General features: G+C 40.6%; 2 protein-coding genes across 11 annotated transcripts in view; one reads left to right on the forward strand and one right to left on the reverse strand.

Annotated features, from left to right (window-relative positions):
* NEK1 (NIMA related kinase 1) overlaps positions 1-12956 on the reverse strand; it is a 49077-nt gene extending 36121 nt beyond the window's left edge. For all 6 annotated transcript variants that reach the window (XR_008822992.1, XR_008822993.1, XM_056346152.1 and 3 more), the window contains exons 1-10: positions 12891-12956; positions 10614-10761; positions 10439-10535; positions 8350-8447; positions 6763-6846; positions 6239-6306; positions 6039-6125; positions 4881-4935; positions 3428-3628; positions 294-354 (exon numbers count right to left, since the gene is read on the reverse strand). Coding sequence is in view for 4 of the 6 variants with exons in the window: in XM_056346152.1 (XP_056202127.1) it covers positions 294-354; positions 3428-3628; positions 4881-4935; positions 6039-6125; positions 6239-6306; positions 6763-6846; positions 8350-8447; positions 10439-10535; positions 10614-10730 (868 nt within the window). In the remaining 2 variants the exon portion in view is untranslated. The remainder of the gene's footprint in view (positions 1-293; positions 355-3427; positions 3629-4880; positions 4936-6038; positions 6126-6238; positions 6307-6762; positions 6847-8349; positions 8448-10438; positions 10536-10613; positions 10762-12890) is intronic.
* A 1264-nt stretch (positions 12957-14220) lies between these two features.
* Positions 14221-15322, forward strand: part of CLCN3 (chloride voltage-gated channel 3) — a 70825-nt gene continuing 69723 nt past the window's right edge. For 4 of the 5 annotated variants that reach the window (XM_056346198.1, XM_056346236.1, XM_056346244.1 and 1 more), the window contains exon 1: positions 14221-14377. The gene's annotated coding sequence lies outside the window, so the exon portion shown is untranslated. Of the gene's footprint in view, positions 14378-15051; positions 15077-15322 lie in introns of all 5 variants that reach the window. The other variant, XM_056346207.1, reaches the window with a different exon arrangement.

Raw genomic sequence — 15322 nt, forward strand, 5'->3', positions numbered from 1 at the left:
AGTAATTTCCAGTATTTGCAGCCTTCACTATCTCCCTAGATTTTGGAAGTGTAGTACCACTGCAAAAGGAAAAAGTACACCTAAAATATTACAGTACCACAGTTTGTATTTACATCATTTGTATCCTACATACATCTAGCTCCCCAGAAGAAGAGGGAAAATTGCTTCCCTCTCTTTTTTTTCTGAAACTTGTAGCATCAGGTATAAGAACCCATCAAAACCAATAAAGGAACAAAGCTACATACACTATCTTGCCTGAACTGAAAGCAAACGCACTTTACACACTTACTTACCTGGCGCAGCATGTGGTCCAAACTTCTGGAAGATTTTGTGATTGAATTCTTCTGCAATAAGCTAAACAAAAAGTTGAACAGTTAGCCATCAGTATTTATGACTGAAGCTAGAAAGAACTCGCTTTCAGAAAAGTGTGCTACTCCCAGTAAGCATCTAACTAATAGTATTTGTTTGTCCTGGTTTCAGACCATGACATTACTGTAACTTAAATTTAAATGGATACTCAACTTCATGTATTCAATTTAGCATCACTAACATTAATATGAAGCTGGATTTGGTATTTTCAAACATTTTTGGCATAATTGCTCAAATATTTTTCAAAAGAGCAATTTAGTCTGACTTCTAGGTGGCACATTACTTCATTTATGAACTAGCTAAGAATCTAGAAGAAAGTTAATGTAAGCATCAACATAGTTTTACATATAGTTCATATTAGATTTCTGTATAGTTGAAATTTCACTTCAATATCTCAGGCAGCTTGTGTCAAAAAAACAGTCCTTTAAAAATATTTACAGTTTTTAAGTTTCTCTGTCCTTCTCAAGATGCAAAGATGACAAAATATGTGGCTATCTAGGAACAACAGATATGGTATGCTGTCAGGCATATCAGATTAACATAATAAAATGTGGAAAACAGCTTTACTGGAGTAAAAAATTGGAGCCTTGACAGACAGCATTCAAACATTAACAGGCCAACATCTCGAATATTGTATGTAGTTCTGAACCCAAGACCTCAAAAACCATGTAGCAGAAATGAAAAAGGTTCAAAGAGCAGTAAGGATAATTGAAAGTGTTGAAAAGCTTCAGTACAGAGGACAAATAAGCTTGCTCTTCAGCCTATAAAAGATGACTGAGATGTAATGTGACAGGTCTAAAATACCATGTGATTTTGCAGAGAAACACACAAGCGCAGCAAATGGTAATACCAATATAAGAAGTGGGGTGCAACTGAATATAAGGAGGAAGGTTTAGAATACAGAGTTGATCCTTTCTGCAACAAATAGCAGACCTGTGAATTTCTCACTGATCATGAAAACTTAACCAGGTTCACGGAGAAATGAGATAAGCTAACAGATGAGAAATCTATTGAGGATGACAAAATACCAAAGAAGATGCTTTCCTGAGCTGATGCAAATGAGACAACAAAAAATGAAGGTTGGGAGAGTATTACAGGGTAATGTCACATAGCCCTGCCTTGCTCATATTTGCCTCACCAGGCACTGTTTATAGCCAGTGTTCACTCCCCACAAGATATGGCGTAAGACTGAATTTTAGCTGAGCCAGCACCATGTTCTCATTTTCCAAGATCCTGCTTGAATCAAGAGTGCTGCAGCTGGTGCTACCAATACAGAACATTCAAAGGATGGGAACTGCAAAGGTATTTTTTACAACAGTAAAGCTACTAACAGACAGATAATGACCATACTACAGACCACCTTTCTAGAGACTGGGCATGCCAGGAATGTGTTACTTAATGTTCTGACAACAACCGACAGCAATGTTAACTGTACAGTCACTAAACCCCAAGGTTTTAAGGAATAGTCTTTATAGAATCTTGAACTATCCAGACTGTTTGCTTGGAGGCTACCAGTCAGTTATAATGGATGCTGAAGAGTTAAAACTGAAAAAAACCCCAAGAACCAGAGTGCAGAACTTAGGACTCTGCACATGATAGCAGAGAAACTTTTCAACCTGTACAGTCTCTCTCATCAAAAGATTCTGTAAGCAAGAAGTCACACATGTGAGTGGTCTCCTACTAGTGGTATTTCAGTGATCTTGAAGCTTTAATTTAGGTGGTAGGCTGTAACAAGTGAAGTGTGATGTTTCCATGATAATGCAGCTTCTGACAGAAAAGAAACATAAAAGAAACTCTTCAGTACCTTTCAGAAAGCCCTTTTTTATTTATTTTAAATGTATGCTAATTGAGATCTACTGTTTAATGTAACTTACTAACCATGAACATTAAGAAACAATTTATGTAAAACTGGAAGACTGCTTTCCTGTCATTTAAGAGCAGAATTTCAGCAGTAGTTGCAACCCACTGAAGATGTCAACACAGAAAATCTCTTTTAAACTTAGGCAGAGGAACACAGCATTAGCCACAGATGAAACTGAAAGGCAACAGGCATTACAGCCGTGTTACAGAACAACCACCTCCAGCTGAACATGAATGTACCAGGACCAGGGATTGATACATTTAGTAAAAGGTGTTTTCTGGGTGTGGGTTTCTTCTGTTGTTTTTAAGATTAGGTAGCATCTCTAAGTCAAACGTGTTAGTGATCCAGCTGGGAAAATTGTGTGCAAGTATTCATACTCGATCTAGGAGAAATTAGTACTCTATTATTAATTACATTTTGCCTCACTAACTCCAAATAAAAATATCATATCCATTTTAGCTACTGGAAATAAAATCAGATCAAGCTATTACTGTTGTAAAAGTTAGAACAAACTTATCTGTAAAAACTTACGAATCTTATCTTTCATTGGAACTTTAAACTATTATTAGTTTAAAATTTGTCTACATTTATTTACCTCATACCACTATTATTCACTTGCTAATCTTTATCTCTTTTGATTAAATTTACATAAAAGGACATGAATAGATGTCAAATGATATCAACAGATTCTAAACAGAATAGTGAGCAACTTCCTCAAGGTTATATACATGTGATACATTTAAACATGAAGATATTTAAGTATTAGTTTAATTAGTAATACTTCATAGAACATGCTTTCAGACCATTCCAAATTCCAAACAAAAAAACGATTGAAGAAATTATGATAAAGCAGGGATGCTGAAGTCATTGACAGCACCATTTTATGAAAAAATGCATATCCAATGAAATAATCATCTCACTCATAATTCCTCACTATATAGAAAAACACACAAGGCAATGCATTTACAAAAATTACTATTTTAATTTGTTTGTGGAAGCTACCAAATACTTAAGTAATTGGAGATTCTTCTATAAAGTTCATAGCAAAACTCTTTTCCTCCACTGAAAGTGTCTCTTAAAAGCTCTAGGGAATACCATTACTCCAATTTCTCCACATAGTATATTAACATTATAATGAAGAAAAAGAAAAGTCCTATGATGTTTTTAGCAAAATTAGAATTAAAACTAACTCCATACCTGTGGTGTGAGAAATTTTTCAACTCGTTTGGCTATAAAGTTCTTCTCCAATATGGAGTTTACTGATGGTCTATTCCTAGGATTCCTTTTAAATAACTGTGACAACAGATTACGTAAATCATAGGAGTAATGTGTAGAAACAGGAGGAAAAGGTCCAGAGATTATCTTCAGTACCAAGTTTTTCATGTTACCAGCTTCAAACTGTATCATATAAGAAAGAAAACAGTTACTATGTATTACTTACTGTCTGTCCACATGCAAGGCTGCATATAAAGATCATGAGGTAAATAAAAGAACCCACCAAAACAACACACACTTTCCCCTGCCTCAACATACCAAACAAAATTTCAAGGCCATCAACAGTTTACAGCAGCAGTTCAAAATAATGTGCTGCCAAGTATTCTGATTATAAATACATCAGAATACAGATGTTTCGTACTATAGACATATAAGCTTTGCTAACAAATAATTATTTCCCTCCAGATCTACAGTGACAATGATATAAAATTAAGGATAAAGTAAATCTATAATTATCTGCTTGATGTCCTCTCTCAAACACTTTGAACCATCATGTCTTCTGCCCTTCTTAGAAAAGCCACATTTCAAATAAAAAAATATAACGCATTCGCACTCATTCACTGTAAAATCCAAAGGAATGCTTAGACTTCAACTTAAGCTCAGGAAAGCAAGCACACCATTTCAATTCCTTTGTACAATAAAAATGAAACAGTACTTATCGCCGGGCTCATGGAAAACAACCTATTGCCATCAACTCTCAGAAAGGCAACATTGTTGCCACAGGAAAGACCAAGCAATAAGAAATTACAAAAGCTTGAAATAAAATGAAATCCTTATCCCTTGAATTTTTTTTCTGATTTTCATGTTGTATTTTTTCTTTTAATGAAAATAGCTATTAAAAAACCAAAACAAAACCCATACAAAATCCCAAAACATGACAGAAAAAAATGGGTTATCTTCCCTTCAAAACAACACCCACACAAAGGGGGTGGGGGGGTGAGGAAGGCAAATCTTTCACCTTGAGAGTTTTTTCTAACTGTTCTAAATAGAAATGCATTAGTCCAGTTGCATAAAAGCCGACAGTCCAAATTCAGACTTTCAATGAAAACATCAATTTTCTTTCGAAATAAAGGAACATTATTCACAGCATCATTTGTTGCAACACCTAGGGGTTTTTTTCTGCTAATACAATTAATTAAAAAAATTGCACTGGAAACAAAATACACAGTACTAAGATTTATGGAGAGATTGACATGAACCAAAACACAGATGGAAAACAATGGTCAGTATAGGAAGAGGAGACAAGACTGTTGAAGGTAATTTTAAACAGTCACCATGAAAGCTTTTCATCAACTGAAAGACATTTGTATAACATCAAGAAAAATTCCTGTTTGAAATCACTGTTCTTTTAAAGATAGAGGAAGTTTCTACTCACCGCATGTTTAAGTGTACACATTTCATAGAGAACACAACCAAGGGCCCATATATCACTAAATCAAAGAGAATGTATGTTAAGAATTAGTTCTAGGTATAACATTGCCAAGTAACATATCTGTGAAACCTGTCTTTGAAAGGGAAAATGTATTTTGAGTATGTACACCCTCCCTTGTACGTACATCTTCCACCCTTCATACCACCCCCCCCACTCCCACACCCGCAACACACCCCCCTCCCCCTCAAAATAAATAAGTTCAGCAACCCAAAAATATGGTCAACCTAAAATCAGATGAGGTTACTTTGGCTCCAGATTTTATTCAGACCTTTTTACCTGAACCAACCCAGTCACAGAAATGGGACAAAATATTGACAAGGGCTTTATTTTCTTTAAATATATACATTTGCCTGAGGTCTTTGGATTAAACAAACAAAAAACCCAAACAAAACTCACCACCTAATTCAGCAACTACAATTCTCAAAGTCAAATTTGCTGTTTACCATTGACTTACCTTACCCTCGCTCATTACAGGATTACAGAATTTGGATTTATTATCCAATGGTATTCTAACCCATATTGAAGAAATTAAGGGACAAGGAACTGCAATAATTATTATTTTTTAAGAAACCAACTGAAACTAGTGTAAGGCACTCACAGCAATAGATGAAACAGCCCAGCACAGTATAAGACTAAATTGATAATGACTATTTTAATTACATTAGGGATGCTGTTATCAGATACAGCCTACTGCCAGGATAGCAAACATGTAACTTTTGTTAACTGAAGCAAGCTGAGCCATCGATCTATGCATGTGCTTAGAGAATCCAATTACTGTGTTTGTGATTTCATCGTTAACACAATTTCACATTCGTACTGCATAAATTAAGGCGGTACAACTGTTGTGCAGGTAGGCAAATGTAAAACCATAATTCAGAACACTACTAGGTCTAGAATTCAGAGCATTAAGCTAAGTCATCTCTGCATCACATTGCTTTGTACTGCACAGACCTACTAAGGTCCTGCTTGTACAGTGAGACTCAGTACCTTCTCAGATAAAAGATGAACAGCTATTCATCATCATAAGAGCAGAACATCTTCAGATTTCTAGAAGAATTCACTTTCCTTACCAAAAAGGTTTAATAAAATGCTTATTAGTACCTTTTATTGTTGTAAGGTTTGTTCTGACATATTTCAGGTGACAAATAGTATGGCGTTCCTATGCAAGTGCGAGCCAACTCTGCAGTACTAAGAAAAAAATAAGAATGAATGTTAACTAGTTATATGAAGTGCACAGATTGTGTTTTCCTAGATCAAAGTGATTTCAATTAAGTTAGAGAACAGCATCAAAAAGGAATTACCTGTTAAGAACTCTGGCGATCCCAAAATCTCCCAGTTGTACTGTTCCATCTTTGGTTAAAAATATGTTCTTGATATAGAAATGTTAAGAAGTCTGTTAATTAAAACATTCATACAATTGCACAATTTTTGTTCTCAACATGTTATGGGAAGAATAGTTTTTCACTATTTGATCACTCTGAAGTCACTAGCAAAAGTGTTACTGACTACTATCAAACACCTGACTTACTCTTGTCCTACTTCTTCAAATTAAACACTGTATTACACATTCTAAAACATAACCTGTTCTGTCCCCACACATAAATATATGAGTAATGCTGAAGTAGCTGCATCAAACAGACTCATCTGTTTGTACAAATACCATATAAACCTTTTCCAGATAATTCTGAAGAAAAAAACGTGTTACCGTTATTAGAAGTGCTTATGTAAAAGACTTATTTTCCATAATTTCCCAACTTACACTAGCAAGAGATGAATGAAATAACTTTGGAGGTAAATTCAGTTAAAAAAATAGTTACCTACATACCTGTGACTTTATGTCCCGATGCAAGATTTTTCTGTCATGTATGTGTTTTAGTGCTAAACAGATTTGTACAAACCAATCCAGAATCTATGCATAAAAGAAAATGCAACATCAGCATTGTTATTTAGCTGAAAGCATCCCCAGTTACACAACTGAAGACATTATCATATCAGTTTTATAATTATAACTCAAGATTTTACCCTTTTCCCATAAAACTTTGTTTATACCATAGAATAACTAAAACCTTAAGAGTACTTCAATGCAAGCTTTTTAATGAAAGATGCATCTTACCTGAATTAGATATTAAACCTGAGACCACTAGTTTCATTACATATAAACATAGCAAAAGTATGCAATATGAATTTCATCAGCTAAAATGTTTGACATAAAACTTGCATCTTAAAGACTGTACTTTTACTGTAACCAGTACTCTTCCTGCAGTCAACCAACCAGTCCTAGAAAGCCATACTGATGTTTAGAGACTCTTACTTTATCATACAGTAATTTTATATATTTTACCTCAGAAAGAGTAACAGTACAAAGGAGATTTCAGTGAGAAAAGCAACAAACAACATATAAATAGAAGATTATAAACAAGCCAACAAAACACTTTTGTTTTTAAATTGTGATTTTTACAAATTTGCAAAAAGTGACCAATGGCAAAAACTTTTCCGTGAGAATAGTGGTTTCACGTTCCCAACTTAGAAGTACATCTATATCAAAATTACAGTATAATGCAAGGAGGAATTTTAAGTTTTCCACTATAAGTTCATCTTGCAAAAGTAAGCCCAAATTAGAAAAATTAAATGCTTTGCAAATTACATCCAAATTGTTTCACGATTACCCTATTCTAAATACAGCACAGGCCTAATATACTACTAAGTCTTTCCAGCCACAGGTAAATTGAGATCCTTCTGGATGCAGACACAAGCACAGAATTTATAAACAAGGAAATGTGTCAGTTCTAACCAAAACTTTGAATCAAACGTAATCTATTTTCACTTAATCGAATCTGTACCTAAAATCCTCTTGTTTATTGCAAATTCTCCTATGGTACAAATTACTTCATAACCAGTATTGTGGGAAAATAAAATCTGCTGGCATACTTCTGATACAATATTTTTTTTTCTAATGGAAAAAATAAACTTTTGAATTATGTCAACTTCATATTGCCATATTTTATATTATTATACTTACAAATATATGTTATTTTATGCTTCTGATAAATGAAAATCAGTGTTACAAAACAAAAATCCTGTGCCATTATATCTTCTAAAAAAAATAAATGCAGAGGTTTAAAAATATTAATGTTGTCCTTCATTATTTTGCATTTCTCAGATATGGTTCACTCTGCAAGAGATCCAACTTTTTTTAAAGCACCTTACACATACAGACAGCCCCAAGTAACATACGCAGGATTTCCAGCTACTGTTTCTGTTTTTAACATACTACTGTGACTGATGGCAATGAGAATCTTGAGAACATCCTATTAGATTAACCAAACACATCTACCAAACTGAACCAAAACAATTTAAAACTCATGAAAAAGTATCACGCAAACAAAGCACTATAGCAGCAGCTTGCTGTTACCTGATCTTCAGAGAATAAGATTCCTTTCTGGGCATTTATTTTTTTAAACAGGTCTCCTCCTTCACAGTAATCCATCACTATGTAGAGACAACCATTTTCTGTAAAATAAACCACAGCATTTCAAAAGGAAAGAAAAGGCCCATCTTTAACGTGACTTTCCAAGTATCTTCACTGCAGTCACAGAAAAATCAACAAAAATACTAACCTTTTTACATGCAGCTTCAGATATCACTTATTAGTCCTTTTCTCAAACTTCAAGCAAAAAAAGCTTTTATTGTTTTGAGTTTCACAATGTAAGTTTCCCATTTTTGGTAAGAGCAGACTATTTTGATATGTAGAGAAAAAAAAATGACATCTGCTGAACCAATGCCCCCAAATGCTGTTCAAAACCACTATGAAATTCTAAGTGTCACTTTTATACATGCAATATAAACCCATTCTTCAATATGCTTTCAAACCTCCTATAGATCCCCTCCTCTAAAAACAGAGACCTTAAAGTCCTAATTTAGGTAGTTGCCTCTATTTGCCTAATTCTTTCTGGAAGTTTTACCTGGACAAGGCATTACTCAAACTAAGTGCAAGGACGTGACAATCACTAGCTCTCTCATACCAGACAGAGTTCATTTCAGAGACTGAAGACCAATGAGAAAACTTCCAGCAGACAATGACAGATGGAAATAATTAATTTCTCATTTTTGAATGAGATCTGGGGAGACATCCAAAAATTCTATGCAAGTTTCCACTAGAAGGTATGTACATTTACAACACAATTCAGAGTTAGTTTTGTTCCCCAGCGCAATCTTTTCCAGTCACTGATATTAGGCAGAAGCAAATTGGAAGTTACCAAAACCACAAGAACTACACTACTCATGTATTAGGCATGATTTCGAGAAAAGCTGAATAAATGCATAAAATCAATCAAACGCTGCTCAAAACCCCCCCTCATTTTATGAGCTATAATCACAGCACTTAAAAAACTCTAAATACAGTCAAAATTAATTAAACCATTTAACTAACTTAAATTTCACTTTCGCAGAATGCTTCTGAAATTGATCTTTCAAAACATCAAACCCAGGATTTTTCTTTTGTGCTTACTGCTGTTTGTACCTTGATTAAGCTTTATAATAAGTATTATTTTAAATCCTAGGAGTCTGGATTTCTATTGTTGAAATAACTCTGTTTTATGAAGCAAATCAGCATGTTCAAAGTCAATGTGCTTTACTACTAAATATGCAACATGAAGTCTTGTGAAGTACAGATTACAGGATCTACCTTGTAAGAGGAAAAAAGAAAAAAAAGCAGTCTTAAACAACAGGCCTCTATTACAGAGAAGACAGAAGCACGGATTTATAAACCAGAAAACTATGTCTGTTTCAATGAATAGAAAAAATAAAATCCCCCAAAAGACACGAAAGACAGCAGAAAGGAAGGAGAAAAGAGCAGTGCTCCTGAACAGTATCTCAAATAATATTTGGGGGGTTTTAGTAGTATTTTAACCTATACCTTCTGCTCATTTCCCAAGACATTCACTGTGAAAACTATGTAGAACTACACTTCTCCTTCCTTTATAGCTTGGTGAAGTAAACAGTCTCATCTATTTTTCCAGCTCTGAAAGCCAAGCTATGACTGAAATTACTGAAGACTGCATTCTAAGACAACAGACTTTGAGATAAAATTGCTCTTGCTAGGTTATCAGTACCCAAATTTAGACATCAAATTTTAATGATGTACACAAACATTGAAGTCGTTAGGGTATACACAAGTACTCAAGGAGACTCACACTTTGGAGAAACAGAACATAACGCTTTCATTTAAGCATCAACCAAAACTGATGCATGTAAGGAAGAGACATGAATATTTCTGTTTAAGTGTTGCACTTCTTTTTTTATTACTATTATTTTTAAAAGTGCATGGGAATTGTAAAAAAAAACAACCCAACAACCAAAAAGAACAGAAATAAGTAATAAAAGTATGAAAAAGACTGATTAAAGAGAAAAAACACACTAATTTATACTAAAATGCAGTAAGCAGGGCATGGACAGTCACTTACTAAGATTACTTCAGGTTCTGCCACATTAATTAATCTTACCTTCAAATGACTCCCTGTACAGGACAATATTTGGATGTTTCATGTTAGCTAACACAGCAACTTCTCTCCTTGATTCTTCTCTCTCCTTATTTGACATCTTAAGAAAAAAAAAATATAAAAATTTGACAACAGAAATACAAAAAGAATGAGTCAGTAATAAATAATAATCACTCACCTTAGAGATGTTTATTTCTTTAATAACATACTGTTGGCCATTTTCTTTAGCTTTGACAAGAATTGCTTTCCCAAAGGATCCTTCTCCAATCTTTCGCACTTTAATATATTTATCCATAGTTATCTTCTTAAGGCATCTCACTTGAGTACTAGGCAAAAAATGCACACACCAGATTTAGTTAGCTGTAGTTAGTCATCAGCCTGCCAGGTCATATTACTTTTTTTTTTAACTCAAAATGTTAATCCATTTGTCTTTTCAGTTGTGTCACATGCTTTGCAGCTTTTCTGTAAATCATCTACTTTTAGTCTAAATTCTATTTTGGTACAGTTGGCTCACTTGGTGTAGAAAAAGGTCTGCATTGCTAAAATGAGTTTAATCTTTTATATTGACAGACAGTATAAAAAAAGGAATGTGTTTATCTTCAAATAAAGCAAGCAGTCAATGCCATATCTTCTGAATCAGCTAGCACACATCATACAGAGCTATAACATCTGGTTAGCAATCTTTCATTCAGCTTTACTTGGAATAACTATGACGGTGGGATCCCACCCTGTCTTTTCTCAAGAAGCACCAAATCCAGTATTTTGGAAGTTAGTCACTATAACGAAGCCAAAAATGGACTGAATTCAAGAGGTCCCCATCAAGTTTAAATCATTATTCAATGTGGAAAAGCGTGACCCTAATTCTGACTGAAAACAAAGATAATTTATTTTTCCATGTTGCTTATAAATTAATTAAAGAATGGTATAAATCGGTATTTTAGATATACTATCTGACCACTTAGACTACCTTTTGAGATTAAACAGATTACTCAGATGAATGCTGATGGTGTTTAAGGTTCTGTGTCAAAAAACACTTTGGTAAAAACAAGATATTAGTGAGCTGCACTTGGAAAGGATTGCAATATAGAGGTGTCAGAACAGCAAACAGAATTGGCAAAACAAAGACCAAAGTGATACATGTCAAAACAAATTCAGAGTGGACTAAAAGATCATCTTTTCTACATGAGAAAGAACTTCCATACCCTGAGGAAGTTTCTGTAAGCTGAAAGAGACAAAGGTTTCTAAGCTTTTCTGCTTCCAAGCCTCATTTGAGAGCACTAACAGCACTTGTGCTTTGCTGAACTCTACTTCCTTTCGAGAGGAGACCCTAACAGTCCATACTACACACCCATCTCAAGTGAGGCTCTTCTCCCTGATTTGGGACCATTTTTTTGTAACAGAATTACCATGCATCAGACACAGATGCTGCTAAAGTCTCAGGAAGATGAAGGATCCATACCATGAAAGAAGACTAAAATGAATAAGCTTGATTAGTGTAGCAAGACAAAATACAAGAGAAGTGAAGTAATCTTTTCCGCAAAACAGTAGATGGGAAAACAACCGCAACTAAGGATAAAGGCCAGGAGAGAAAAAACTGAAAATGACAGGCCTGAAGTGTCTTAGCATCTTAACATTTTGCACTGAAGAACAGATAACTGAGTGTCAAGTTGCACTTCTAAGAAAAAACAAAAAACACCCCCCCACAGACTCAACATCAACATCAGTATTCTCTTTTGGGGAATAGTAAAACATAGTAGATGGGTCTCAGTTTTAACTTCACATGGCTTTACTAAGTTCTCTTCCTGCCCCCGCTTTGCTTATGAAACAACCTATGCTGTACTACTGCTAAACCAGCGGCATTAGGCATAGCTTAGGGCTCCTACTGCACGCTGTTCTGTGCAGATATGTACAGTCAATAAGCAGCCTGTGGATGGTAAGGTACAGTTCAGTCAAACAGAGTACATACTGTACAAGTTGGGTGGCTTATTTTTACCCGTGGCATGAGAAATACGAGTCCGAGAAAGCCCACCAGTGCTGGCAGGGCGTTGGCCTCCCAAGCCCCTGGACAAGAAGTCATTTTATCCATCACGGACACGCACGAAGGCGGCTTGTGCGCCAGGGCACAATTCACACCCCGAGACGGCCCGTCCTACGCTCGGCGCCGAGAAAGCGAGGCGACAAACCCGAATCGCACGGCTAGGCCACGACCGGGCGGCCATCAAGCAGCACCGCGCAGTGCCCACCTGCCCCAGGGCAGGCCCCCACCCGGCCAGGCGCCCGGCAGGGCCGCGCTCCCCAGCCGGGCCCCACCAGGCCACCGCCTCCGCACAGCTAGGGCAAGACCGGTGCCAGGGCGAGAGTGGCAACTGGGAACCCCCCGCCTCAGGGCGGCTGAGACAGGCGGCTGCTGCCGGCAGCCCCACGCCCGGCCCGCCCCACCGCCACCCCAGCATACCTCCCCGCTGCGCACGCCGCTGCCACTGCCGCTCAACGGAGCCTCACGCCCGCCGCGAGCCCGCCCCCCAACCCCTATTGGCGGGCCCGCCCCGCAGCTCATCTCCCATTGGTCGACCTGTGCCGGGGCGGGGCAACAGGTCTGCCCGACCGCCCTTCCCGCCTTAGCGGTGCTTCACCGTGGTAACGCACGGTCGGGGGCGGGGCTCCGGCGGCGCCTGCGCGCAGCCGCGGCGGGGCGGGGAGACGGGGCGCCCGCTCTCCTTGGGACTTGCGTTTAGGGATTAAACAATAATAATAGCAATAATAATCATTATAATAATGAATCAACTATAAATCTGTCAGGTACCAACTACAACCCAGCAGACCGCGCAGCCTGGCACCGGCGGTACGTCTCTGCTCAGGGACTTCCCCGGGGAGGGGTTTGCCCCGGGAGAGCCGGGCCGCCCGCGGCAGCTGGCTCCCAGGCGGTACCTGGGGCTCCGCCACTCCCTAATCAAAAGTGCAAGTGCGCGTTAACAGAGCGTGCAAGCAAATGTTCGCGAGCCAAAACGCTTTTTTTCAGTCTTCTAATTGTCTCGATCCATTCCCCTGTGTGCACGCTACAAGGCAGTGTTTTGTCTTGTTACCCTTTTATATAAGTGAACCTACGGATGTTTTATCATTTTTTTGCTGGAACCTGTGTTCTGTCCATGTACCTTGAGTAAATTCCTTCCTGGCCTCAGTACCGCGGCAGGCCCAGACAGGGCTCGGCCCGACTCAGGCCGGTGGTGCACCGGGGCTACGTGCTCAGCCCCAGCGCCGCCTTTCATCGGCGCATGGGCTTGGTCAGGGCGCGCCGTGCCCCTCGAGTTTGACGCGTCTTGGTTTAGCCAAGCGATGCCGCGATGTACCGAGCCGCCTCCTTCACCGGGGAAACCGCTATCCCCTCGGCATGAGGCACGGCGGTTTCGCGCTCCCCCGTTACCGCCCGCTCTGCGCAGCGGCGAGCTGCAGCCTGCGCCCGTAACCAGCCCTCCCAGAAAGAGCCGCTTCCCGCGTTACAGCGGAGCCTCCGGTGTGACAAGGGAGCCCGACGCCCCAGCGCAGCCGCAGCCCCGCTCCCCCACGGGGCGCGCGCCTAACAGCCGCTCCCCTCAGCAGCCACAGGGAGGCCGCGCCCATCCGCGCGCGCGGCTTCCGGGGGACGGCGGGACGGCGGGACGGGACGGGACAAGACGGACCCGTATCGGCGGCGGACCGCCGGAACCGGAAGTAGAGGCGGCAGTGGTGACGCCAACTCCGGCTGCTCGGCTGGCGCCGAGCGGCGGCGCGCGTGCGTGGCAGGAAGCCCCGCCCCCAGGCCGCGGGGGCGGGGCTAGCTGCCAGAGCGACCGTTGGGCCGGGGGCCGAGACGGTGTCCGCGGCGTCTCCGCGACCCCGCCCCGCCGCTGCAGGAGGATGACCCAGCGCCTCCGCGGGGAGCAGCAGGCGGCGCCACCCGGACAGGTAGGGGCGGGGCTCGGCTCGCCTCCCTTCTCTTCCCTTCGCTCCGCTCGGCGGAGGGCCGCGGCGCGGGACGGCCACCGCGGCACTGCGACGTGACAGGAGGCGCCGCGAGCGGGCCGCTCGGCGCTCCTCCGCCGCCCTGGGCGCGAGCGGGGCCCGGGTAGGGGTTCCAGCCCGCCCGCGGCGGGGCGGGGGGAGGAGAGGAGAGGAGGGGGCAGCCGCCGCCGCCGCCGCACGGCTTTCTCAGCGAGCCCCCCTCGCCCTGCGGCCGGCGGGAGGGAAGGGGCCGGCAAGGTGCTTCCCTCACGAATCCCTCGGCTTGTGGGCCGGCCTCCCCCGGACCGGGCGGGCCGGCGTGAGGGGGAGCGCCCCGCGGCCTGCACGGCCTGTCACCTCTTGTTACCGGCTGTGGGTGCTGTGTGGTAGCGCTCCCGCCCACGGCAGGGCCGGGGGAGACTCGCAGCCGCCGCACGGCAGCAGGGGGGAAGCGCTGGTCGCCTTGGGCTGACCGCTCGGTTCGTGAGGCGGCAGCTGCACGGGAGCGTGAGGCAGCGGGCTCTTGGAGCCCCTTCCGTGAGGAAGGTGCTCGTCAGCGAGGTTAAGATTGTAGAGCGGTGGCGTTCTTTCGCGTTGTTTTCCCTGCTTACCTAAAATCCTTTCCTTTCCCTATCCAGAACCGTGGAGCTGACTGTAAAGCAAGTATGTATCGGTTCTCACCCGAAATGAACAGCTGCAAGTGTGACAGTGGGAAATGGTGTGCTGGTAGCAAAATAGATGTGTTCAGTGTTGAATAGTAAATTTGCTGTGTCACACTTTAAAGTGCTCAACCAAGTAAAACAAGGCCTTAAAACCAAATTAAAAATGTTTCTGGTGCTAAACTGTGTTAGAATAGCCACTTAAAAATATTTTTTGAAAGATTTCCTGAAATGCTAATCATTTGGGTTT

Source organism: Falco biarmicus, chromosome 1 (genome assembly GCF_023638135.1).
Source record: "Falco biarmicus isolate bFalBia1 chromosome 1, bFalBia1.pri, whole genome shotgun sequence".
In the NCBI taxonomy this organism is placed as follows: domain Eukaryota; kingdom Metazoa; phylum Chordata; class Aves; order Falconiformes; family Falconidae; genus Falco; species Falco biarmicus.